The sequence below is a fragment of the Scyliorhinus torazame genome, chromosome 6 (assembly GCF_047496885.1).
Source record: "Scyliorhinus torazame isolate Kashiwa2021f chromosome 6, sScyTor2.1, whole genome shotgun sequence".
Taxonomy (NCBI): Eukaryota; Metazoa; Chordata; class Chondrichthyes; order Carcharhiniformes; family Scyliorhinidae; genus Scyliorhinus; species Scyliorhinus torazame.
Genome location: NC_092712.1, coordinates 44,123,827 through 44,150,630, shown reverse-complemented (window position 1 = coordinate 44,150,630; position 26,804 = coordinate 44,123,827). Strand labels below are relative to the sequence as shown.

The 26,804-nt window shown below is 52.3% G+C and overlaps 1 protein-coding gene across 2 annotated transcripts in view; it reads right to left on the bottom strand.

The window, feature by feature from the left end:
• Nucleotides 1-18,649: 18,649 nt before the first annotated feature.
• Nucleotides 18,650-26,804, bottom strand: part of LOC140424771 (NEDD8 ultimate buster 1-like) — a 169,652-nt gene continuing 161,497 nt past the window's right edge. The window contains exons 19-21 of one of the 2 annotated variants that reach the window (XM_072508160.1): nt 23,305-23,386; nt 20,250-20,413; nt 18,650-20,013 (exon numbers count right to left, since the gene is read on the bottom strand). In XM_072508160.1, coding sequence (XP_072364261.1) covers nt 19,813-20,013; nt 20,250-20,413; nt 23,305-23,386 — 447 coding nt within the window. In that variant the 3' untranslated portion in view covers nt 18,650-19,812. The remainder of the gene's footprint in view (nt 20,014-20,249; nt 20,414-23,304; nt 23,387-26,804) is intronic. The other variant, XM_072508161.1, reaches the window with a different exon arrangement.

The following is a 26,804-nucleotide window of genomic DNA, read 5'->3' as shown; positions in this document are numbered from 1 at the left end:
CGGGCCGCACATGGCGGGTGGCGCGGCAGCTGGGGGCGGCCCTGACAGGCAGTAGGCAGCCCTGCTGGGCCTAGGAGTTTTCGGGAGAGATCGGGCCTGGCAGGCTTTCGCAAAGTGGCCCTTCCTCCCACACCCGTTGCAAGTCGCGTTCCGTGCAGGGCAGCGTTGTCTGGGACGCTTACCCTGGCCGCAAAAGTAGCACTTCGGGCTTCCAACGTTGGCGGGCTGCTGCGCGGCACAGGCTTGCGCCGCACCCGAGTCGGGTGATGGCGGCGCCCACGAAGTCCACAAGGGTGCCACCCGGTCGGAGATGTAGGCCTCCATGTTCTGGAAGGCCACCTCCAGTCAGTTTGAGAGCTGCACTGTCTCTGGGAGGCCGAGTGTACCCCCTTCTAGCAATCGCTGGGGATGTAGCTCGATTTCATGCCTGCGACATAAGCGTCTCTGACCAACAGCTCCGCGTGTTGGGTAGCCGATACTGCCTGGCAGTCACAGTACCCGCAAGGCACACAGGAATTCTGTTAGTAATTCCCCAGGGCATTGTCGTCTCGTGGCGAGAAGGTGCCTGGCATACACTTCGTTTACAGACTTTAATAGTGTCCCTTCAGCAGCATTATCACCTCCGTATACGAGGCGGCGTCCCTGATGAGAAGAAAGACTCGTGGGCTCACCCGTGCGTGGAGGATCTGCTTCTTTTGGAGGTCGGCGAAGTCTTCGGTGGAGGATCCGAGGTCCGCTCCGAAGCAGCTTAGCCAGTGCTCGAATGTTGCAGTGGCGTCGGCTGCTTGTGGGTCCAGCTCCAGGCGATCAGGCTTGAGCGATGAATTCATTTTAGATGTTTAGTTTATTAAATTGATGAGCCATCAATGAACACGCGACGACTGGTGAACGTAACTGAGGCTTTAATAAACTAAACGGAAAGCCTCCTGGCCTCGGATCCCGAACTGGGGCAGCGGCGGAGAACAGCTAGCTTTATACCGAGCCCAAGGGGAGGCGGAGCCAGCAGGCAGTAGTTTACCACATTACATACAATACAGTGGCAGTTTATCACAATACACATATTATATACCACAGTGGTTCGGAGCCAGCAGGGACAAGCCCAGGCATGTAACAGTACAACAGTACAATACAGTGGTTTACCACACTGTGGCTGCCCGGGCCCCATGTCCTGCTCATCATCCCCCTCCCCCGAATCCTCCTCGTCGGCCGAGGCCTGCCCTTCCTCCTCGCCCTCCTCCTCCTGCATGTCACCCCTCTGCTGCGTGATGTTGTGAAGGATGCAGCAGGCCACCACGATACAGGCGACCCTCTCAGCATCATACTGGATGGCCCCCCCAGAGCGCTCCAGGCACCTGAAGCACATCTTGAGGACCCCGAAGCACCGCTCGATCACACTCCTAGTCGCTCTATTGGCGTCATTGTTGCGGGTCTCCGCGTCGGTCTGTGGCCTCCGGATAGGAGTCATTAGCCACGGCCGCAGCGGGTCACCCGGGAGCCAACCCCTCAGCCGGGGGTGGGGGGTCCCTCGAACATATCAGCAATCATCGAGCGTGCCAGGATGGAGGAGTCGTGTACACTGCCCGGGTATCGGGCACAGACGTGTACGATGCACAGACCAGCTGGATGTTCACTGAGTGGTACCCCCTTCGGCTGGTCAGGAGCGGTGTCTGTAGAACGACATGCTTTCTGCCAATCGCCCCCTGGACCCGGGGCATTCCGGCAATGGCAGCGAACCCCGCTGCCCGGGCGTCCCGGTGAGCTCTGTCAACATGGAAATGGATGTAATGTTTTGCCTGGGCATGTAGGGATTCCGTGCCGCACGGATGCACCTGTGCGCCGAGCTCTGTGAGATTCTGGACAGATCTCCACTTGGCGACAGGATGCACCCCATCGTGGTGACGTTCAGGGCGACCGTCACCTTGACGGTCACCAGGAGCGAGTTTCCTCTCTCATACCCCCGCTGTGCCAGGTGTGCAATCATCTGGCAGATGTTGCACTGTCTCTATGCACAGCCGGAGTCTCCGACGGCATGCCCGGTCCGGCACGTCCTCGAATGACAGGTGCCGCCAGTACACACAAGGCCTCATGCGGAGCCTCCTTGTCACGTCCTCCTCCCCGGCCTATTGGCGGCCGACTCTCCAACCTGCGGCCGCCACCTGTCCCTCTGCAGCCGTTCCTCTGCAGCCCGGTCCTCTGCAGCCCGTTCCTCTGCAGCCCGGTCCTCTGCAGCCCGGTCCTCTGCAGCCCGGTCCTCTGCAGCCGGTTCCTCTGCAGCCCGGTCCTCTGCAGCCAGGTCCTCTGCAGCCCGTTCCTCTGCAGCCCGGTCCTCTGCAGCCAGGTCCTTTGCAGCCTGGTCCTCTGCAGCCCGTTCCTCTGCAGCCCGGTCCTCTGCAGCCAGGTCCTTTGCAGCCTGGTCCTCTGCAGCCTGGTCCTCTGCAGCCCATTCCTCTGCAGCCCGGTCCACTGCAGCCCGTTCCTCTGCAGCCTGGTCCCCTGCAGCCCGTTCCTCTGCAGCCCGTTCCTCTGCAGCCCGGTCCTCTGCAGCCCGTTCCTCTGCAGCCCGTTCCTCTGCAGCCCGGTCCTCTGCAGCCAGGTCCTTTGCAGCCTGGTCCTCTGCAGCCCGTTCCTCTGCAGCCCGGTCCTCTGCAGCCAGATCCTTTGCAGCTTGGTCCTCTGCAGCCTGGTCCTCTGCAGCCCGTTCCTCTGCAGCCCGGTCCACTGCAGCCCGGTCCTCTGCAGCCAGGTCCTTTGCAGCCTGGTCCTCTGCAGCCTGGTCCTCTGCAGCCCATTCCTCTGCAGCCCGGTCCACTGCAGCCCGTTCCTCTGCAGCCTGGTCTCCTGCAGCCCGTTCCTCTGCAGCCCGTTCCTCTGCAGCCCGGTCCTCTGCAGCCCGTTCCTCTGCAGCCCGGTCCTCTGCAGCCCGTTCCTCTGCAGCCCGGTCCTCTGCAGCCTGGTCCTTTGCAGCCTGGTCCCCTGCAGCCCGTTCCTCTGCAGCCCGTTCCTCTGCAGCCCGGTCCTCTGCAGCCCGTTCCTCTGCAGCCTGGTTCTCTGCAGCCCGTTCCTCTGCAGCCCGGCCCACTGCAGCCCGTTCCTTTGCAGCCCGGTCCTCTGCAGCCCGGTCCTCTGCAGTCCGGTCTGTGGTGTTGGGCGTTCTGACACACAGATGAGCCAACAGAGTTGTATTTGGTACCACGCTGTTTTATTCAAACTTACTATCTACAGTTTTGTCTTGATACTCTGCACGTGTGGACTCCCTGTCTGTGATTTTAAAACAGGTCCTGCCCTTGTCCTTGTCCCCAGATCTACTGGCCACCAGGTGTCGTGTTTGTCCTTTTATACTGTCCCTGTCCTTGTCTGTGATTGGTTGTGGTGTTGTGTGTTCTGATTTGTCTGTTGGTGTGTCTATCATGATGTGTGTGTTTGAATATCATGACATCCCCCCTTTTTACAAAGATATGTGCCTACGTGGTTATAAATATGATTGTGTCGTGAGTGCATCTAAGAGTGTGTGCGTGTGTTGTGTACAGCATGTGCATATGACGTAACTATTTACATGGGGCGATGTCGGGTGCGTCATGCTAACGAGGTTGTACCATAACAAAACATGAATGCAAAAAAACTTTGAATAGTGGTCCGGTCAATCGATATCTGGGTCGATAAACAACAACAGGTTATAATACAGTAGTGTTTAACTTTTAAACATATGAACGGTGTTATAAGTCCAGTCTAATGGGTGTGCGACGAATTCGGGTTGACCGCCTCAAGGGTGGGTCAAGAACCACCGGCTGATGTGCAAGCCTGGCCATGGGTGGCGATGGAGAGGGCGTGATCTGTGGCAGCTCCACAAAGTCATCCTCGGAAGCCAGTTGAGGATCCGGCGTGTGTGTACAGTGCGGCTGCGAGCGTGGAAGTCGGCGAAGGGCGCGCCGATTGCGGCGACGCACTGAACCATCCGGCATGCGTATCAGGAACGAGCGGGGAGCCACACGTCGGAGAACTTCGGCCGGTGCTGACCAGCCACCATGCGGTAGATGGACGCGTACTTTGTCTCCGGAGGACAGGGGGGGGAAGATCCGTCGCCCGTGTGTCGTACAGACTCTTCTGGCGATCACGCTGCATTTGCATCTTACGAAGAACCGTATCATGGTCCGTTGTTGGTGCCAGGATGGATGGCACCGTCGTCCTGAGGGAGCGACCCATCAGCAGCTGTGCTGGCGAGAGACCCGTGGCTAGCGGGGCCGATCGATAGGCCAGCAAGGCGAGGTTAAAGTCCGATCCGGCAGCAGCCGCCTTGCAGAGGAGCCGCTTGGCAATGTGGACGCCCTTCTCCGCCTTCCCATTCGACTGTGGCTGTAGAGGGCTGGACGTCACATGAGTGAAACCATATGCTGCGGCAAAGGACGACCATTCACGGCTGGCGAAACAGGGTCTATTGTCCGACATGACAGTCATTGGAATGCCATGGCGAGCAAATGTTTTCTTGCAGGCCCCAATGACTGCGGACGACGTCAGATCGTGATGAGGTATGACTTCTGGGTAATTGGAGAAGTAATCTATAATAATGATGTAATCCCTGCCGAGCGCGTGAAATAGGCCAACACCCACCTTCGCCCAGGGGGACGTCACCAACTCGTGTGGTAGAAGCGTCTCCGGAGGTTGCGCCGGCTGAAACCTCTGACAGGTTGTGCAGTTGAGCACCATGTTGGCTATGTCTTCATTAATACCCGGCCAATATACCGCCTCCCGGGCCCTTCGTCTGCATTTTTCGACGCCCAAGTGGCCTTCGTGTAGTTGATTAAGAATCATCTGGCGCATGCTGTGCGGAATGACAATCCTGTCTAACTTCACAAGGATCACGTCAATGGTGGTAAGGTCATCTCGCACATTATAAAACTGCGGGCACTGCCCTTTGAGCCACCCTTCCGCCATGTGGCGCATCACTCGCTGTAGAAGGGGGTCAGTCGCTGTCTCTGCGCGTATGTGGGCCAGACTTGGATCATCAGCCGGCAGATTTGCTGCTGTCAGAGTCACGTGTGCCTCAACTTGACATACGAACCCCTCCGCATCTGGTGGTGTGCTCACTGCTCGGGAGAGCGTGTCCGCCACGATGAGATACTTCCCCGGAGTGTAGATCAGTTCGAAATCATACCTCCTGAGTTTAAGTAAGATGCGCTGAAGGCAAGGGGTCATGTCGTTCAGGTCTTTGTTAATGATGTTGACCAGGGGGCGGTGGTCAGTTTCGACCGTGAATCGTGGCAGGCCATACACATAATCGTGGAACTTATCCAAGCCAGTTAACAAGCCCAGGCATTCTTTTTCTATTTGCGCGTAGCGCTGTTCCATAGGGGTCATGGCTCGTGAGGCATATGCAATCGGGGCCCATGACGACGTGCTATCTTTCTGCAGGAGTACCGCTCCAATACCAGATTGGCTGGCATCCGTTGAGATTTTTGTGGGGCGAGCCGTGTCGAAGAATGCCAGCACTGGTGCTGTGACCAGTTTGTGCTTGAGCTCCTCCCATTCCAGCTGGTGCGATTGTTGCCACTGGAATTCTGTTGATTTCTTCACGAGGTGGCGCAGAGCCGTTGTATGTGAAGCAAGGTTGGGAATGAACTTCCCGAGGAAGTTGACCATGCCCAAGAATCTTAGGACAGCCTTTTTGTCAGTCGGCCGTGGCATGGCTGTGATGGCGCTAATTTTGTCTGCATCGGGACGGACCCCTGATCGTGAGATGTGGTCCCCGAGGAACTTCAGCTCAGTCTGGCCAAAGGCACACTTGGCGCGGTTGAGACGCAGGCCATTTTGTCGTATGCGGGTGAAGACGCGTCGTAGACGATGCATGTGCTCCTGCGGAGTGGTGGACCAAATGATGATATCGTCCACATATACACGTACCCTTTCGATGCCTTCCATCATCTGCTCCATGATTCGGTGGAAAACCTCAGATGCCGAGATGATGCCAAATGGCATCCGGTTGTAGCAGAATCTGCCGAAAGGGGTGTTAAACGTGCATAGCCTTCGGCTGGCCGGGTCCAGTTGGATCTGCCAAAATCCTTTGGACGCATCCAGTTTGGTAAATATTTTGGCTTGGGCCATCTCACTGGTGATTTCCTCTTGTTTGGGGATGGGATAGTGTTCCCGCATGATGTTGTTATTTAGATCTTTAGGATCTATGCATATGCGGAGCTCGCCAGAGGGCTTTTTTACACAGACCATGGAGCTGACCCATGGCGTGGGCTCCGTGACCCTGGATAGGACCCCTTGGTCCTGAAGAGCCTGCAGCTGCAACTTGAGGCGGTCTTTGAGTGGCGCAGGAACCCTGCGAGGTGCGTGAACGGCCGGGATGGCGTCCGGTTTGAGGCGAATCTTGTAAGTGTATGGCAATGTCCCCATGCCTTCAAATACCTCCTGGTTGTGAGCAAGGAGGGAATGGAGATTTGCGTGGAACTCAGCATCCGGGAAGTCGGATATCTCATCTGGAGAGAGAGACATAATGCGCTGTACAAGGTGAAGGACCTTACACGCCTATGCGCCCAGTAACAAATCTTTTGACGAGCCAACAACTTTGAAGGGGAGTGTGGCCGTGTGCGTTTTGTGAGTTACCTGTAGCTGGCAAGAACCCATGGACGGGATGACGTTCCCGTTATAATCAACCATCTTGAGCCGGGATGGCGTGATGGGTGGTTTGACCTTCATGGCCTGGAATTCAGAATATGCAATCAGGTTGGCGGATGCGCCGGTGTCCAGACGGAAGGTGACGTGCGATCGGTTGACCGTCAGGGTGGCACTCCACTCATCGGCCGGATTGATGGCGTTGACCCTGTTTACATCGATAACGGAAACCCGGAAGGCATCCTGGTCATCTGCATCATTTAGCTGGAAGTCTTGATGCGTGGGCTGGACGGTCCTGATGTGTCTGCGAGGTTGCCGGAGATGTGTAGGATCCATGGGTTGTGGCGCACGACAGTAGGCAGCGTAGTGGCCCATCTTGCCACATCGGAGGCACTGTCGGTTTTTAGCAGGACATTGCCCTTTTAAGTGTACAGCGCCACAGTTGCCGCACGTCATGACGTCACGGCGTTCGTTGCGCCACTGCGCATGCGCAGTGCGATCTTGCATCGGGCGCGCCTGTGCAGTGCGTCCCTCGATGTTGCCGTTGGTTATGGTGGGCACAAGCGCGGGAGACCACGCAAAGCGCGGGAAACGGCCGCTCTCGTCGGGGCCGCGGGTCGGGAGATAATCGATGGCCTGGATGCGTTCGGCGTCGTGGGCGGCCTGGCTTGCCGATTCGACGGCTGGGGACCCCCTCCGTGCCGATTCGGTCGCCTGAAATCGGGCAAAACGGCTGGTTGCATTCTCGTGGAGGACACAGGCTTCCACTGCAGACGCTAAGGTGAGGCTTTTGATTTTAAGAAGCTGCTGGCGTAGGCCACTGGAGGCAATGCCAAAAACAATCTGATCCCTGATCATGGACTCTGAGGTGTTGCCGTAACCACAGGACTGCGCTAGTATCCGGAGGTGCATCAGAAAGGGTTGAAAAAGCTCCTCCTTACCTTGCAGGCGTTGCTGAAAGAGATATCTTTCAAAACTTTCATTGAGTTCGACATTAAAGTGCTGGTCTAGTTTGAGGATGACCGTGTCATACTTGGATTGGTTCTCGCCTTCCTCGAACACCAGTGAGTTGAAGACATCGATGGCGTGCTGACCTGCGGTGGAGAGGAGCATCGCAATTTTTGTTTCGTCCGAGGCACTCTGTTTCTCGTTGGCTCGGATGTACAGGTCGAATCGCTGCTTGAAGAGCTTCCAATTGGTACCAAGGTTCCCAGCGACTTGCAACGGCTGCGGTTTATTGGTGAAGTCCATGTCCAGAATGGCAGGTTAGTCGGCAGGTATCGATCCACTCCTGTACCATGTGGTGTTGGGCGTTCTGACACACAGATGAGCCAACACAGTTGTATTTGGTACCACGCTGTTTTATTCAAACTTACTATCTACAGTTTTGTCTTGATACTCTGCACGTGGGGACTCCCTGTCTGTGATGTTAAAACAGGTCCTGCCCTTGTCCTTCTCCCCAGATCTACTGGCCACCAGGTGTCGTGTTTGTCCTTTTATACTGTCCCTGTCCTTGTCTGTGATTGGTTGTGGTGTTGTGTGTTCTGATTTGTCTGTTGGTGTGTCCATCATGATGTGTGTGTTTGAATATCATGACACGGTCCTCTGTTGCCCGGTCCTCTGCAGCCCGTTCCTCTGCATCCCGGTCCTCTGCAGCCTGGTCCTCTGCAGCCTGGTCCTCTGCATCCCGGTCCTCTGCATCCTAGTCCTCTGCAGCCCGTTCCACTGCAGCCCGGTCCTCTGCAGCCCGTTCCACTGCAGCCCGTTCCTCTGTAGCCCGGTCCTCTGCAGCCCGGTCCTCTGCAGCCCGGTCGTCTGCAGCCCGGTCCTCTGCAGCCCGTTCCACTGCAGCCCGTTCCTCTGTAGCCCAGTCCTCTGCAGCCCGGTCCTCTGCAGCCCGGTTCTCTGCAGCCCGTTCCACTGCAGCCCGTTCCTCTGCAGCCCGTTCCTCTGTAGCCCGGTCCTCTGCAGCCCGTTCCTCTGCAGCCCGGTCCTCTGCAGCCTGGTCCTCTGCAGCCCGTTCCTCTGCAGACGGTTCCTCTGCAGCCCGTTCCTCTGCAGCCCGGTCCTCTGCAGCCCGTTCCTCTGCAGCCCGGTCCTCTGCAGCCTGGTCCTCTGCAGCCTGTTCTTCTGCAGCCCGTTCCTCTGCAGCCCGGTCCTCTGCAGCCTGGTCCTTTGCAGCCTGGTCCTCTGCAGCCCGTCCTCTGCAGCCCGTTCCTCTGCAGCCCGTTCCTCTGCAGCCCGGTCCTCTGCAGCCCGGTCCTCTGCAGCCTGCTCCTTTGCAGCCCGTTCCTCTGCAGCCCGTTCCTCTGCAGCCCGGTCCTCTGCAGCCCGGTCCTCTGCAGCCCGGTCCTCTGCAGCCCGGTCCTCTGCAGCCCGGTCCTCTGAAGCCCGTTCCTCTGCAGACGGTTCCTCTGCAGCCCGTTCCTCTGCAGCCTGGTCCTCTGCAGCCCGTCCTCTGCAGCCCGTTCCTCTGCAGCCCGGTCCTTTGCAGCCCGGTCCTCTGCAGCCCGTTCCTCTGCAGCCCGGTCCTCTGCAGCCTGGTCCTCTGCAGCCCGTCCTCTGCAGCCCGTTCCTCTGCAGCCCGTTCCTCTGCAGCCTGGTCCTCTGCAGCCCGTTCTTCTGCAGCCCGTTCCTCTGCAGCCCGGTCCTCTGCAGCCTGGTCCTTTGCAGCCCGGTCCTCTGCAGCCCGTTCTTCTGCAGCCCGTTCCTCTGCAGCCTGGTCCTCTGCAGCCTGTTCCTCTGCAGCCCGTTCCACTGCAGCCCGTTCCTCTGTAGCCCAGTCCTCTGCAGCCCGGTCCTCTGCAGCCCGGTTCTCTGCAGCCCGTTCCACTGCAGCCCGTTCCTCTGCAGCCCGTTCCTCTGTAGCCCGGTCCTCTGCAGCCCGTTCCTCTGCAGCCCGGTCCTCTGCAGCCTGGTCCTCTGCAGCCCGTTCCTCTGCAGACGGTTCCTCTGCAGCCCGTTCCTCTGCAGCCCGGTCCTCTGCAGCCCGTTCCTCTGCAGCCCGGTCCTCTGCAGCCTGGTCCTCTGCAGCCTGTTCTTCTGCAGCCCGTTCCTCTGCAGCCCGGTCCTCTGCAGCCTGGTCCTTTGCAGCCTGGTCCTCTGCAGCCCGTCCTCTGCAGCCCGTTCCTCTGCAGCCCGTTCCTCTGCAGCCCGGTCCTCTGCAGCCCGGTCCTCTGCAGCCTGCTCCTTTGCAGCCCGTTCCTCTGCAGCCCGTTCCTCTGCAGCCCGGTCCTCTGCAGCCCGGTCCTCTGCAGCCCGGTCCTCTGCAGCCCGGTCCTCTGCAGCCCGGTCCTCTGAAGCCCGTTCCTCTGCAGACGGTTCCTCTGCAGCCCGTTCCTCTGCAGCCTGGTCCTCTGCAGCCCGTCCTCTGCAGCCCGTTCCTCTGCAGCCCGGTCCTTTGCAGCCCGGTCCTCTGCAGCCCGTTCCTCTGCAGCCCGGTCCTCTGCAGCCTGGTCCTCTGCAGCCCGTCCTCTGCAGCCCGTTCCTCTGCAGCCCGTTCCTCTGCAGCCTGGTCCTCTGCAGCCCGTTCTTCTGCAGCCCGTTCCTCTGCAGCCCGGTCCTCTGCAGCCTGGTCCTTTGCAGCCCGGTCCTCTGCAGCCCGTTCTTCTGCAGCCCGTTCCTCTGCAGCCTGGTCCTCTGCAGCCTGTTCCTCTGCAGCCAGGTCCTCTGCAGCCTGGTCCACTGCAGCCTGGTCCTCTGCAGCCCATTCCTCTGCAGCCCGGTCCTCTGCAGCCTGTTCCTCTGCAGCCAGTCCTCTGCAGCCCGGGTCCTCTGCTGGCCTCTCTGCATCCCGTCCTCTGCATCCCGTTCCTCTGCAGCCGTCCTCTGCAGCCAGGTCCTCTGCAGCCCGTTCCTCTGCAGCCCGTTCCTCTGCAGCCCGGTCCTCTGCAGCCTGTTCCTCTGCAGCCGGGTCCACTGCAGCCCGTTCCTCTGCAGCCCGGTCCTCTGCAGCCCGTTCCTCTGCAGCCCGGTCCTCTGCAGCACGGTCCTCTGCAGCCCGTTCCTCTGCAGCCCGTTCCTCTGCATCCCGTTCCTCTGCAGCCAGGTCCTTTGCAGCCCGTTCCTCTGCAGCCTGGTTCTCTGCTGGCCCCTCTGCAGCCCGTTCCACTGCAGCCCGGTCCTCTGCAGCCCGTTCCACTGCAGCCCGTTCCTCTGTAGCCCGGTCCTCTGCAGCCCGGTCCTCTGCAGCCCGGTCCTCTGCAGCCCGTTCCACTGCAGCCCGGTCCTCTGCAGCCCGGTCCTCTGCAGCCCGTTCCACTGCAGCCCGTTCCTCTGCAGCCCGGTCCTCTGCAGCCCGTTCCACTGCAGCCCGTTCCTCTGTAGCCCGGTCCTCTGCAGCCCGGTCCTCTGCAGCCCGTTCCTCTGCAGCCCGGTCCTCTGCAGCCTGGTCCTCTGCAGCCCGTCCTCTGCAGCCCGTTCCTCTGTAGCCCGTTCCACTGCAGCCCGTTCCTCTGTAGCCCGGTCCTCTGCAGCCCGTTCCTCTGCAGCCCGGTCCTCTGCAGCCTGGTCCTCTGCAGCCCGTCCTCTGCAGCCCGTTCCTCTGCAGACGGTTCCTCTGCAGCCCGGTCCACTGCAGCCCGTTCCTCTGCAGCCCGGTCCTCTGCAGCCCGTTCCTCTGCAGCCCGGACCTCTGCAGCCTGGTCCTCTGCTGTCCGTTCTTCTGCAGCCCGTTCCTCTGCAGCCCGGTCCTCTGCAGCCTGGTCCTTTGCAGCCTGGTCCTCTGCAGCCCGTCCTCTGCAGCCCGTTCCTCTGCAGCCCGTTCCTCTGCAGCCCTGTCCTCTGCAGCCCGGTCCTCTGCAGCCTGGTCCTTTGCAGCCCGTTCCTCTGCAGCCCGGTCCTCTGCAGCCCGTTCCTCTGCAGCCCGGTCCTTTGCAGCCCGGTCCTCTGCAGCCCGTTCCTCTGCAGCCCGGTCCTCTGCAGCCTGGTCCTCTGCAGCCCGTCCTCTGCAGCCCGGTCCTCTTCAGCCCGTTCCTCTGCAGCCTGGTCCTCTGCAGCCCGTTCTTCTGCAGCCCGTTCCTCTGCAGCCCGGTCCTCTGCAGCCTGGTCCTTTGCAGCCCGGTCCTCTGCAGCCCGTTCTTCTGCAGCCCGTTCCTCTGCAGCCTGGTCCTCTGCAGCCTGTTCCTCTGCAGCCAGGTCCTCTGCAGCCTGGTCCACTGCAGCCTGGTCCTCTGCAGCCCATTCCTCTGCAGCCCGGTCCTCTGCAGCCTGTTCCTCTGCAGCCAGTCCTCTGCAGCCCGGGTCCTCTGCTGGACTCTCTGCATCCCGTCCTCTGCATCCCGTTCCTCTGCAGCCGTCCTCTGCAGCCAGGTCCTCTGCAGCCCGTTCCTCTGCAGCCCGTTCCTCTGCAGCCGGGTCCACTGCAGCCCGTTCCTCTGCAGCCCGTTCCTCTGCAGCCCGGTCCTCTGCAGCCCGGTCCTCTGCAGCCCGGTCCTCTGCAGCCCGGTCCTCTGCAGCCTGTTCCTCTGCAGCCGGGTCCACTGCAGCCCGTTCCTCTGCAGCCCGGTCCTCTGCAGCCTGTTCCTCTGCAGCCCGGTCCTCTGCAGCCCGGTCCTCTGCAGCCCGGTCCTCTGCAGCCCTGTCCCCTGCATCCCGTCCTCTGCAGCCCGTTCCTCTGCATCCCGTTCCTCTGCAGCCAGGTCCTTTGCAGCCCGTTCCTCTGCAGCCTGGTTCTCTGCTGGCCCCTCTGCATCCTGTCCTCTGCAGCCCGTTCCTCTGCATCCCGTTCCTCTCCAGCCCGTTCCTCTGCAGCCGGGTCCTCTGCAGCCCGTTCCTCTGCAGCACGGTCCTCTGCAGCCTGGTCCTATGCAGCCCAGTCCTCTGCAGCCCAGTCCTCTGCAGCCTGGTTCTCTGCTGGCCGCTCTGCAGCCTGGTCCTCTGCTGGCCAGTCCTCTGTTGGCCGCTCTGCTGTTGCTCTCTCCGCTGCTGCAGCTTCCCCCTCCTCTCCAAGTGGCTCCCACTCATGTGACTGCTAGACATCTCGCAGAGCTGAGTCAAAAGGACTGAATTTAGTTGACTCATTAGGTGCATCCCTAATTGCAAACAGTACGAATGGAATTCCTTTATTCCAATCCTCTGGATAATCTTGACAATAAGCCCTCAACATTGTCTTTAATGTCTGATGCCACCTTTCTCACGCACCCTGCGATTCTGGATGGTACGCAGTTGATTTAAATTGTTTTATTCTTAAGCTATCCATAACTTCTTTGAATAACCTTGAGTCAAAATTTGATCCTTGATCTGATTGTATTTCTGTGGGTAGTCCATATCAAGTAAAGAATTTAAGTAACTCCTCCACATTCTTTCAAGCTGTAATATTGCGTACTTGAATGGCCTCTGGGAACCTAGTCGACACATCCATTATAGTCAAAAGATATTGATTCACACTTTTCGTTTTAGGAAGCGGTCCTACGCAATCAATTAAGACCCTTGTAAAAGGTTCCTCAAATGCTGAAATGTGTATTAAGGGCGCTGGTTTTATCACTGCTTGAGGTTTCCCTATCACTTGGCATGTGTAACATGATTGACAAAATTTAACGACATCTTTATGTAGTCCAGGCCAATAAAAATGTTTTTGGATTTTAGCTTGAGTTTTCCTTACTCCCAAATGATCTCCCACTTGTACCTCATGTGCAACTCGCAACACCTCCTTTCTATACCCTACTGACAATACTACTTGATGAACTTCTGCCCACTTTTCATCCACCTACATATGTAAAAGTCTCAATTTTCTCATCAAGACATTACTTTTACGGCAACAACACACCGGTATACACTCAGATTCCTGTTCCGTATATGCTTTCTGATACATCCATTTTATTTCCATATCTTTCTGTTGTAATTTCGCCAATTTTCCTGAACAAAAAATATCCGCCTCATCCTCCACCTGTTCTTGTTCTTTTCCAACCATCTGATCAAAAATCGTTTCTGATAATTGCACTACACCTTTATCTTCACTCTCTGATTCCTCCACTTGTCTTAACCTGTGACTTTGCGACCTTGTTACTAAACAATCCGGAAAGATCCCAGGATATTCGTCCTTCAACACTTCAGTTGTCTGATTTTCCACTGGCTTATCAGCCACAGTAGGCATCACTCCTACCTGCGATCCAGCTATATGATTACCCAAGATAAACTGTATTCCTGGACAAGATAGTTTCTCTATTGCTCCTATTGCCACTTCACCACTCTTCACTCGACTTTCCAACCTTACCTTATATAATGGAACACTATTCCTCTCACCCTGAATTCCACATATTACCACCTTTTCTGGCAACATTCTTCCCAGACTACATAATTCCTCATCTCTTACCACCAAAGATTCACTAGCTCCCGTATCTCTTAAAATTGTGACTTCTTTACCTGATCCTCCTGATACACATGAGTAAACTTTACCCACACAAGTAAATTCTTTAAAGAGATCTGGCACCTTCTTATCAATCACCTCTTGATCAGGCTGTACAATCTTTTGCACCTCCTTCACTTCACTTGGGCTTTCCTTTACCACTTTAACAAACCCCACTGTCTTATCCTGTTTTACCACATCAGCCTTCCCAGTGCTTTTCTTCAACCACCAACACTGTGACTTTACATGGCCTAGTTTATTACAGTGAAAACATTTGAAATTTTTCATTTCTCTTCCACCCTCCTGGATTTCTGTTTTAATCTGAGGTACATGCTCCTTATTATTCTCCCATCAGATCACCTTGACCTCTATCACTTGAGTATTTCTCTTTCCCCCAGTTTCTATCCCTCACAGGCTGAAACTAATGTTGGAAACCAAGCTTTGATTTATGAACTAATTCATAATCATCTGCCATTTCTGCTGCTAATCTCGCAGTTTTAACCCTCTGGTCTTCCACATGAGTTCTCACTATATCAGGAATTGAATTTTTAAATTCCTCCAAAAGTATAATTTCTCTAAACATAGAACATAAAACATACAATGCAGAAGGAGGCCATTCAGCCCATCGAGTCTGCACCAACCCACTTAAGCCCTCACTTCCACCCTATCCCTGTAACCCGATAACCCCTCCTAACCTTTTTTGGTCACTAAAGGCAATTTATCATGGCCAATCCACCTAACCTGGGACTGTGGGAGGAAACCGGAGCACCCGGAGGAAACCCACGCAGACACAGGGAGACCATGCAGACTCCGCACAGACAGTGACCCAGCAGGGGATCAAACCTGGGACCCCTGGTGCTGTGAAGCCACAGTGCTTATCACTTGTGAAACTATACTTCTCTGACAGCTTCATACGTTTGGTCTATTTTCAAAGCCCTTATCCACCTATCAAAATTACTCTGTTTGATCCTTTCAAACTCCATGTATGTTTGACCAGGTCCTTTCCTTAAATTTCCAAACCTTTGTCTGTAGGCTTCAGGCACCAGTTCATATGCACCTAAGATGGATTCTTTCACCTCCTCATACGTCCCAGATATCTCCTCCGATAATGATGCAAACACTAGCTCTACCTACCAACTTTGTTTGAATCAATAATACCCACATGTCCTGTGGCCATTTCATTTGTTTAGCTACCTTCTTAAATGAAATGAAAAAGGCTTCTACCTCCTTCTCACCAAACCTTGGCAATGCGTGGACATATTTAAATAGATCCCCACCAAGCCTTTGACTATGACACTGAGGCTCATTGTCCTCATCACTCTCCTCAGACTACGTTTTCCTTTATATCCGCCAATTTGAACTGACCTTCATGTTTCATGGCCATTTTCCGAAGTTCAAACTCTCTCTCTTTTTCCCTTGCCTCTCTATCTCTTTCTCTCTCTTTTCCTTTTTCCTCTCTATCTCTTTCTCTCTCTTTTTCTTTCCCCTGATCTGTACCTCCCTTTCTCTTTCTTGTTGTTCTGCTAAGACTAATCTTTCTTTTTCCCTCATTTTGTATTCAAGCTGCTTTAATTCTTTTTCATGTTCCAGTTGTTTAATCTGTAACTGAATTTTTGCCATTTTTAATGAGTCAGACTGTATCTCAGGCAATTTTAAATGCTCAGCTACCACCGTAAGTACTTCTTCTTTTCATATGCTGTCAGGTAACGCTAACTGCAATGTTACTAAATCTAAAAGCCTGTTTTTAGTCTCTGTTCGTAAGGTACTGCGTGTGAACCTTCTCCACCCCCCAAAACCTCCGAGCCTCTGAAAGAGCCATTGTCCACAACACACTCCCTACTTAAACTAGAATACCACACCTGAAAAGCAAACACAAATATGCTCACCCCTCACTGTCTTTAAGTTCACTAAGCCAATCCAATCATGAAAGATAGACTTTTACCCCACGAGCCCCCAATTTGTTATGGACCAGGGTTTAGAGAGCACCAAAGTGCTCATGGAGTTCACCTGACCCACAACTTTAAATAGATTTTGATTATGGGGAGCACAAGGGCCTACTTTACAGGTGTGATTCAACAGAGAGCTAAAGTATGTTTAAAACAAAACAATGTTTACTCTATGAATCCAGTTAACAATTTATAAACACCCAGGAAACATCTTATCAACTACCAACATACGTAACCCCACAGATGCAATACTCTATAGGTAACCGTTAATACCTTTCCTAGTAACATCCATAAGTTAAACCCTTTTAACAAAGACAGCAGGTTTAAATGTCTACAGAAACAGGTATTACTTTGATATCATCAAGTGAGCTGAAGACATTCTTTAGCTTGCAGAGAGAGAGATCAATACACTGATCTGCTTGCTTCGAATACAGCTTCCCGACTGAAAGCGAAACTGAACACACTGCATCTCCCAGCTCAAAACGAAAGTAAAAAGCAAAGCAGAGCCCAGCTCCACCCACACAATGACATCACTGCAGCCACACATAAAGCACACTTTCTTAAAGGGACATCCACATGACACATTGTTGGGGGGAGACAACTCCGCTCCCTAGCCTCGTTAAATGCCCTCACCAGCAATGGCCCCAGCACCCCAGAAAACAACTTATAAAATTCCACTGGGTATCCGACCGGCCCCGGGGCCTTGCCCGACTGCATGGCCTCCACTACGTCAACGAGCCCGATCGGGGCTCCCTTCCCCTCCACCAACCTTTCCTCCATCATCGGAAACTGCAAAGCCTCCATAAATCACCTCATCCCCTCCGCCACAGCTGGAGGCTCCAACTCATACAGTCGACTATAAAATTCCTTGAACACCCTGTTCACCCCCACTGGGCCCAAGATCGTGTTCCCCCCTCTATCCTTCAGGCTTCCTATCTCCATATCTGCCTCACGTATCCTTAGCTGGTGTGCTAACATCCTGCTGGCCTTCTCCCTATACTCATACACCGCCCCTCGCGGCTTCCTCAACTGCCCCACCGCCTCCCCTGTAGATAGCAGGCCAAACTCCATCTGCAGCTTCTGCCGTTCCTTCAATGGCCCGCCTCCAAGGCTTCCGAGTATCTCCTGTCCATTTGGAGAATCTCCCTAACCAGCCTGCCCATTTCCATCCATTCCACCTTCTCTCTGTGAGCCCGTACCAAAATCAACTCCCCCCTAACGACTGTCTTCAGTGCCTCCCATGTCGTTGCTGCCGAAACCTCCCACCTCCCGTGTCATTTATCTCCACATAGTTCTAGATGGCCTCCCTCACCCACCCGCACACCTCCTCATCCGCTAACAGTCCTACATCTAATCTCCAGTGCGAACGCTGGCCCCCTTCCTTGCTCACCCGTAAATCCACCCAGTGTGGGGCATGATCCGACACAACAATTGCCGAGTACTCGGCGTCTACTACCCCAGCCAAGAAAGCCCTGCTCAAAATGAAGAAGTCGATCCGGGAGTACACTTTGTGAACATGGGAGAAAAAAGAGAACTCCTTCGATCTCGGTCGCCCAAGCCTCCACGGATCTACCCCTCCCATCTGCTCCATAAACCTCTTTAACTCCTTCGCCACAGCTGGCACCCTCCCTGTCCTCGAACTCGACTGATCCAACCTCGGATCTATAACCGTATTAAAGTCCCCTCCCGTGATCAGCCTATGTGAGTCCAGGTCCAGAATCTTCCCCAACACCCGCCCCATAAACTCCGCGTCGTCCCAGTTTGATGCATAGATGTTCACTAATACCACCAGCATCCCCTCCAGCTTCCCACTCACCATAACAAACCTACCCCCCCGAGTCTGCCACGATGCTTCCCACTTCAAATGACACCCGCTTATTGATCAAAATCGCTACCCCCCTAGTTTTAGAGCCTAGCCCCGAATGAAATTCTTGGCCCACCCACCCCTTCCTCAGCCTAGTCTGGTCCACCACCCTCAGGTGTGTCTCCTGGAGCATTGCCACGTCCACCCTTAAACTCTTCAAATGCGCGAAAACGTGAGCCCTCTTGACCGGCCCATTCAGCCCTCTCACGTTCCATGTGATCAGCCTGGTCGGGGGGCACCCTCCCCCCCTCCCCTGCCGATCAATCATAACCCTTCTGAAGCGAACCTCCAGCTTGCGTCTCACGCCTCCGCAGACCCACCCCTGGGCGGCCACCGTCATCAACCCCTATTCTGTCGCCAAACACCAGTCCCTGCCCTGTCAGCAGATCAATGCCCTTCCTCTCCCTTCCCCCCTTGACAAAATAACAATCCCAAGCCCCTTCAGCAAAGTTATCACCTGCTCGCCCCCCTCTTCGCCTCCGTGAGCTAGCCCACCCAGCTACGGTTTCACGATTTTTAAAAGCACAAGTCAACTGCGCCATTGGGAACTCGGCCCATCGGTGGCGGAGAATCATGGAGGCCCTGGTGAATACCGGGTTGGTATGCAACCGGTATTTACTGTACATGCGTTCCGGAATGCATTGATGTCGCGATTCGGCGTCAAATCGCCCATCATGATTTTGGTGTCGGAACCTATTCTCCACCCAATCGTTTTTCACGATTTCGACGTCAGCCAACAGAGAATTCCGCCCAGTGTCTTTACAGAAAGATAGAGGTCTGAATGCGAACCTTGAGCTGGAGGCCCAAAGACGCTGCTGCCTGTGAGTACTGTATTTTCTAAACTGCGGGGACCCTGAATGAATGACTCTACAAAGAAGATCATTATCGGCTGTCAACCAGAGACTTTAATCAGCAAGCTTGCTGTGAAGAAAGTGTGCTAACGAACCATCATCTGAAGCAAAGATTCTTATCGTTTGACCTTTATCCTTATTGTGTTCCACCCCTCTGTGTTTGTCTGTCGTGTATGTGTGGGTCGAGGGTGGGAGAGTTAAAGTGAGTAGTAGGTATTAGCTTGTGGTTATCCAGTTGTACTTACTGCATATTTCATGATAGTTCTTGGCACAAATAAGCAGTAATCGTGTTTAAACTTACGAACCTAGTGACTGTAGTTATTGGGCAGCCCTTGGCCAAAGGTTTTGGGAATTGTTATAAGAATCATTGATTAATTCACTTGTGTTGTGACTCCAGGCCGTGGGGCCGGAATTGACCGTGGACTTGCCCAGGGCATTGTAAAAGTGGCCTATTGCTTTATTGAGGTATTATCCCAGACAGCACATCAGAAGGTGAGGCGGCCTGCTGCCTCTGTCACCTGCTACCCTGTGATGCCCTTGGCGAGTGTCCAATGGAGGGCACGGACCTTGATGGGCCCCGCCACCTTTCGGGTGTCACATGTGATGACCCCTCACCCTGTTCTGCCCATTGCCCATGAGATGTGGGGGATTCGGAAGGGCTCCAAGCTTCTGACCTACTCTTGTAGTCACAGTATTTAAACGGCTGGTTCTGTTCGGTTTTTGGTCAATGATAACCCCCAGGATGCTGCGAAGATAAAAGAATTCCGATTAAGGGCAATTTAGTGCGGCCAATCCACCTGCACACTTTGGGTTGTGGGGGTAAGACCCACACAGACACGGGAAGAATGTGCAAACTCCACATAGACAGTGACCCAGGGCCAGGATTGAACCCGGGTCCTCGGCACCATGAGGCAGCAGTACTAACCACTGCGCCACCGTGCCGCCCCCAAGAAGAAGGGAATTTAACGATGGCAATGCCATTGAATGTGGTTAGATCCGCTCTAGTTGGAAATGGTCATTGCCTGGTACTTGTGTGATGCGAAAGTTATTTCACTGTTGCTGGGACAAAACCTTGGAACTCCCTCCCCTAAAATCTCTCAGGGTGCTCCCAAACACAGAGACTGCAGCGCATCACGAGGGCAGCTCACCCACCACCTTCTCAAGGGCAACTAGAGATGGGCAATAAATGCTGGCCTAGCGAGTGGTGCTCCACATCCTGTAAATGAATAAACTGAAACAAAGAAACAAAATAGCCACACAACCGCATCCACAACTCAAGATATCTTCTGCTTCAGCCATCTTGTGATCCACCTTCGCCTGTTTTGGCACCTCATTGGAATTTTGACCATTATTTGTTTGGTCAGGGTTACATAGCGAGGTGTCTGTGGATAAATCCTAGGCACAAACACAAAACACAAACAATCAGAAAACGGCAATACATTATTTTTATTTTATTTTATTACAACATCTCTCCTCATGGAGATAATACTGGGGTGCTTATAGTGCAATTTGAGAGGTCAAAAGGCTGGAAACAGCATTTGGGCCTGGGAAAGGCAGAGATGCATTCTCAAACAACGCTCCAATCAGATTATTTAAAGTATCACACAACAACAGCAATTTTCTTCAATCACCTCATAAACCATCTTCACTTCTGCCTCTACTTCCTCCTCATTTTGTTTTGCATCATTTTCCGTTTGGTCGGGATTGTCAGTCGGTTCAGGTTCGTTGGTTAGCGGTGGATTCTCGATGGTTTTTGATTGGTTGTCTGGGCCTGGTGTGGGATCGATTTGTATCTCTGTGTATCATAATAAAGGAAAGAAGAAAATCAAATCCACTTGTTAAAGGCGGACGTAAAGTCTTGTGTTACATAGTGCCTTTCATGCCCTCAGCATGCTGCAAAGTATTTTATAGCTAATGAAGGGTGGTAACTGTTGTGCTTTAGGAAAATGTGTTAAGGAACTTGCACGTGGCAATTTCCCACTTGTAGCAATGTAATAAGCAATAAGTGGGGAGAAGATGAAATATGAATGTAAGCTGGCTAGTAATATAAAAGAAGAATTAAAAGGTAAGAGAGAGGCAAGAATAGACATTGGACCACTGGAAAATAAGGCTGGGGAAGTAGCAATAGGAAACAAAGAAATGACAGAGGAACAGAATAGGTACTTTGCATCAGTCTTCACGGTGGAAGACACCAGTGGGATGCCAGAGCTCCAGATGAATCAGGGGGAAGAGGTGAGTGGAGTGGCCATCACTAAGGCGAAGGTTCTGGGGAAACTGAAAGGTCTGAAGGTGGATAAATCACCTGAACCGGATGGACTACACCCCAGGGTTCTAAAAGAGATAGCTGAGGAGATTGTGGGGGCATTGGTGGTGGTCTTTCAGAAATCACTGGAGACAGGGAGTGTTGCAGAGGACTGGAAAATGGCTAATGTAACACCGCTTAAGAAGGGAGGGAGGCAGTGGACAGGAAATTCTAGGCCAGTTAGCCTGGCCGGTCATTAGTAATTTGTTTATTTTTATTTTAAAAAATAAATTTAGAGTGCCCAATTAATTATTTCCAATTAAGGGGCAATTGAGCGTGGCCAATCCACCTACCCTGCAGATCATTGGGGTTGTGGGGGCAAAACCCACGCAAACACGGGGAGAATGTGCAAACTCCACACTGACAGTGACCCAGAGCGGGATCGAACCTGGGACCTCGGCGATGTGAGACAGCAGTGCTAACCACTGCGCCAATGTTCTTCCATTAGAGTCCATTATTAAAGATGAGATCGCGGAGTACTTGGAATTGCATGATAAAATAGGACTGAGTCAGCACGGCTTTGTCAAGGCGACGTCATGTCTGATAAATCTGGTAGAATTCTTTGAGAAGGTAACGAGGACATGAGACAAAGGAAAACCAGTGGACGTGATTATTTAGATTTCCAGAAAGCCTTTGACAAGGTGCCTTATAGGAGGCTGTTAAATAAGTTAAGAGCCCATGGTGTTAAGGGTAAGATCCTGGCATGGATAGAGGATTGGCTGACTGGCAGAAGGCAGAGAGTGGGGATAAAGGGGTCTTTTTCAGGATGGCAGCTGGTGATTAATGGTGTGCCTCAGGGGTCTGTGCTGGGACCACAAAATTTCACAATATACATTAATGATCTGGAAGAAGGAACTGAAGGCACTGTTGCTACATTTACAGATGATACGAATGAACAAGTAGTATTGAGGATGCAGGGGGGCTGCAGAAGGACTTGGAGAGGCTTGGAGTGTAGGCAAAGAAGTGGCAGATGGAGTTGAATGTGGAAAAGTGTGAGGTGATGCACTTTGGAAGGAGGAATGGAGGCACAGATTATTTTCTAAATGGGGAAACGCTTCGGAAATCAGAAGCACAGAGGGACTTGGGAGTCCTTGCTCACGATTCTCTTAAGGTTAACGTGCAGGTTCAGTCGGCAGCTAGGAAGGCAAATGCGATGTTAGCATTCATGTCGAGAGGGCTAGAATATTAGCGAAGGGATGTACCTCTGAGGCTGTAGAAGACTCTGGTCAGACCCCATTTGGAGTATTGTGAGCAGTTTTGGGACCCATGTCTGAGGAAGGATGTGCTAGCCTTAGAAATGATCCCTGGAATGAAGAACTTATCATATGAGCAGCGGTTGAGGACTCAAAGACCTGTACTCACTGGAGTTTAGAAGGATGAGGGGGGATTTTATTGAAACTTACAGGATACTGCGAGGCCTGGATAGAGTGGATGTGGAGAGGATGTTTCCACTTGTAGGAAAAACTAGAACCAGAGGGCACAGCCTCAGACCGAAGGGACAATCCTTTAAAACAGCGATGAGGAGGAATTTCTTCAGTCCGAGGGGGGTGAATCTGTGGAACTCTTTGCCACAGAAGTCACAGACTGTCTTCAAGACTGAGATAGATAGATTCTTGATTAATAAGGGGCTCAGGGGGGATGAGAAACAACAGTCATTATTGAATGGAGGAGCAGATTCAATGGGCCGAATGGCCTAATTCTGCTCCTATGTATTATGGTCGTAAAGGCCAGGAGGCAGAAAAGAGAGAAAAGCAAAACAATCCTGCACAAACCAGGTGGGTCTATTTCTATCGAGGAGTTTACAGAATCCTCTACCTGCCTGATTTAAGAAAATAAGCAGAAGGTGCTCCGGATAGACGGGGCGCCTCATGTATAATCCCATTGTGTCTGTGAGGCCGGTCCTGATGCTTTCTGTGTGGGATCTGAAGTCGGGAAACTGAATTTGCTTGATGTCCATGTAAACATGGCTCTGGACGGCACAGTGGTTAGCACTGTTGCTTCACAGTGCCAGTGTTCCTGGTTCGATTCCTAGCTTGGGCCACTGTCTCTATGGAGTCTGCACGTTCTCCCCGTGTCTGCGTGGGTTTTCTCCGGGTGCTCCGGTTTCCTTCCACAAGTCCCAAAAGACGTGCTGTTAGGTGAATTGGACATTCTGAATTCTCCCTGTGTGTTCCCGAACAGGTGCCGGAATGTGGCGACCAGGGGATTTTCACAGTAACTTCATTGCAGTGTTAATGTAAGCCTACTCGTGACAATAAAGATTATTATAAAAAGCTAGTGCTAAGCAATTGACAAAGAGAGACAGACAAATCCCTTCCTGTATCTTTTCTTTACAACAAAGGGGGGCAGGTTTGGGGAATCCTTGTTAACACGTTGATTTTTACCTGCAGTTGGAGGGTTAGGAGACGGTGAGACTGAAGTTGAGTCTTTATGAGGATCACATGGCGGGGTGTCTGCGGGTAACTCCTAGGCAGAATCACAATACACGAACAATCAGAAAATGGCATACGTTATTTTTTTAAAGTTTGCATGCTATACATAATTTCATTTCTCATTTACCCTGTTTCATTAATTTTGCCATTACCTGTTCTTTATTCAATAGGAGAGCAGGAAACATGATTGTGTGAGCCCACTCCCCTTCCGCTAACACCAGATACCAATTGTTCAGTTGATGCGAATGATTTTTTAACAGTCAGTCATTGGATTGCACAAGGTGGTCTTACATCTTTGTCAAACCAATATCTCTACCACGAGAGACCCATCAAAGAAAACAATGGGTAATATTGCTCTAACTATCCACCTGCACTTTGAACTCAGCATGATCTAATCCCTCGGTCAATTTCTTTTTGTTCAGCAAGGATGGAGTTTATTTTGCTATGATGTGGAGATGCTGCCGTTGGACTGGGGTGGGCACAGTAAGAGATCTTCCAACACCAGGTTAAAGTCTAACAGGTTTGTTTGGAATCACTAACTTTCAGAGTGTAGCTCCTTCATCAGGGGAGTGACTCCTTCATCAGGCGAGTGACTCACCTGATGACAGAGCTACGCTCCAAAAGCTAGTGTTTCCAAACAAACCTGTTGGACTTTAACCTGGTGTTGTGAGACTTTTTATTTTTCTAGTTCGTGATTCACGTGTGTTCGGGTATAGCTTTTGATTTTTGAGTCTTAACTGAAGAAAATGGGATCAATGTAATTAAAACAAGCTTGGAGTCCATTACACTTTAAATGTTGAGGCTTTGATGACCTGAGAGGTCAACAGCCAGAAAGGTAAGGTCATGAAACAGCAAGTGGGCTGACTGAGCTGAAGAGGTGGAGTCAGGTGTCTGCAATGCTTGAAAAGAATTTCAGTCCAGAGAGATGCATTTGTTCTGGGAGGTGGAGCTCAATTAGTTTGAAAACATTCAGTAAATTTCACTTGTATCTTAAAAGATGAAATTGTAAATGAGGGATAATTAACTTAAAGGTCAGGTTGAGGGCAATACCATATGGGCCACATCAAGATGGAGATGGATGGAGTTTAGGAACACTGTCCGGCTTAAATTTATCTATGTGTTTATATGTGTGTTTTCCAGGAGAGGATTTGAGTTGCAGAGTATACCTTGTGTGGCTTGCAGCTCACTGAGGCACCTTAGACAAAGTAAAGGACAGTTAGACAGATCTGCACTGTAAGCAGATTAAAAAACTAATTTCATCATTGGCCACATAAAAGGCGGGTAAAGCTTAATCTCAGTTTGAATTTTTTGAGGAAGAAAAGATGTAAGATGGTTTTGTTTGGATTTGGAAGGATATACAGTCGCCCTAATAGTGTCTGATTGCAAAACAACTTGCAGAGTTGCTTGGATTTATTGGAAAAGTAACCAGAATAAAGGACTGAGGCCTCCACAGTCAAGAGAGGGTAAGTTAAGTTTTACTTCTGAGAGTGAAGGACAGTTCTCCAGAGGTCTGAGGTATACTTATGGGTGCACCCTATAGAAGTAAAAAACTTTTAGATTGATGTGTCTTATGAGGGAATTCTTGGGGAAAGTTTGAAGTAAACATGATTGCATAACAAGCGCGGTTATAAACCATGTTATTATGTTCATACTACTTCACTTATTTAATTCTTGTTTACAATAAGGTTTATTTAGTTAAAAAAGGGTAATCTTATGGCATAGTTCTGTGGGTCAGAACAAGGTATTCAGGTTTCTTTTGAAATATTAACAGACCCTAACTTGATTGTAAGAAACTGAATTTGCCAGATTTCTTTTTTGAATTATTATTTGTTTTAAATTTCCAATTAAGGTGCAATTTAGCGTGGGCAGTCCACCTACCCTGCACATCTTGGGTTGTGGGGGTGAAACCCACACAGACACGGGTGGAATGTGCAAACTCCACACGGGCAGTAACCCGGGGTCAGGATCAAACCCAGGTCCTCGGCGCCGTGAGGAAGCAGTGCTAACCACTGTGCCACCTCGTCACCCCAAATTTGCTGGATTTCGTGGTGTGAGGATGCAACAGGATTCGAAGCAGACATTCTGTCTCTTGTCCCTGTTCTACAGTTTAGATGGAGATTGGCTGAAAGATTTGGTCAAAACCATTGAGTGCGGTTTGAAAGCTCCTCTTCCTATTGGGTGTCACGGATCACAGCTGATGAGAAGCCGGAACACGGGCTGAAATCTGTCTTGCTGATCATAAACGTTTCCTTTGTATTGTGCAATTAGGAAGAAGAGTCACTGACCTCAAAAGCATAAAACTCCAGTAACAATTTTGGAATTTCAACAACTAAAGGATTTATTAAAAAGAAATCAAGAGTTCAGCACACAACATTTTCAGAAATGGGAGGATTAAGACACTAAAAGATTTGTTTCTTAGGGGTCGGTTTGCAGGATTGAAGGAGCTGGAAGCGAAGTATGGGCTGGAGCAGGGGGAAATGTTCAGATACATGCAGGTTCGAGACTTTGCCAGAAAGGAGACACAGGGCTTCCTGGTGGAGCCGGCCTCCACAATTCGAACCAGTGGAGGTGGAGAATCGCGGAGGCCCGCGGGTGATGTGCAAATGGCGTTCACTGTCTGTGCGGAGGAGGGAGCATCACTGCCGCTGCCCAGGCACCGGAGAATTGCAAATTGGCGTGAACAGGGTGTCCGCCACGGGATCGGTGTCAAAACCGATTCTCCGCCCAATTGCGTTTATTGATTTCAGCATCGGCCGACGGAGAACCCCGCCCAGTGTATTTACAGCGCTTGGCAAGCTCTGCTGGGACTGGGGTGCGTTATCAACCTCTATAATCACAGTTTGTTTTGATGTTTAAAGTCTTGTTTAGGTTCTGTTTACTTTGTTGTAGTATCCTTTCAAGGAGCTGCATTTTGTATTGATCCCACTGTTCGTTGATTTAGTATATTTAGTCAAAGTAAAGAAGCACAGTTTATTTACCAACACAAAATATCAACGTAATCACACGGGCCCCGACAGAGTCTCTGAGCAAGCACTCAGAGCCTGCGCAGACCAGCTGGCGAGTGTATTCGCAGATATCTTCACCACCTCACTCCTCCGCTCTGAGGTCCCACCTCCTTCAAGAAGACCACCATAATACCAGTAGCAAAGAGGAACAAGGTAGCGTCCCTCAATGACTACCAATCGGTGGCCCCGACGTCTGTTATCATGAAATGTTTCTAGCGGCTAGTCATGAGATGAATCACTGCCAACCTCCCAGACGGTCTCGATCCACTGCAGTTTGCCTATCACCGCAACCGGTCCACAGCAGATGCTATCTCCCTGGTTCTACAATCAACACTCGAACACCTCGACAACAAGGACACCTAAGTGAGACTGCTGTTCATAGACTACAGCTCCGCCTTCAACACCATTATCCCGACAAGACTAATAACCAAACTCCGCAATCTTGGA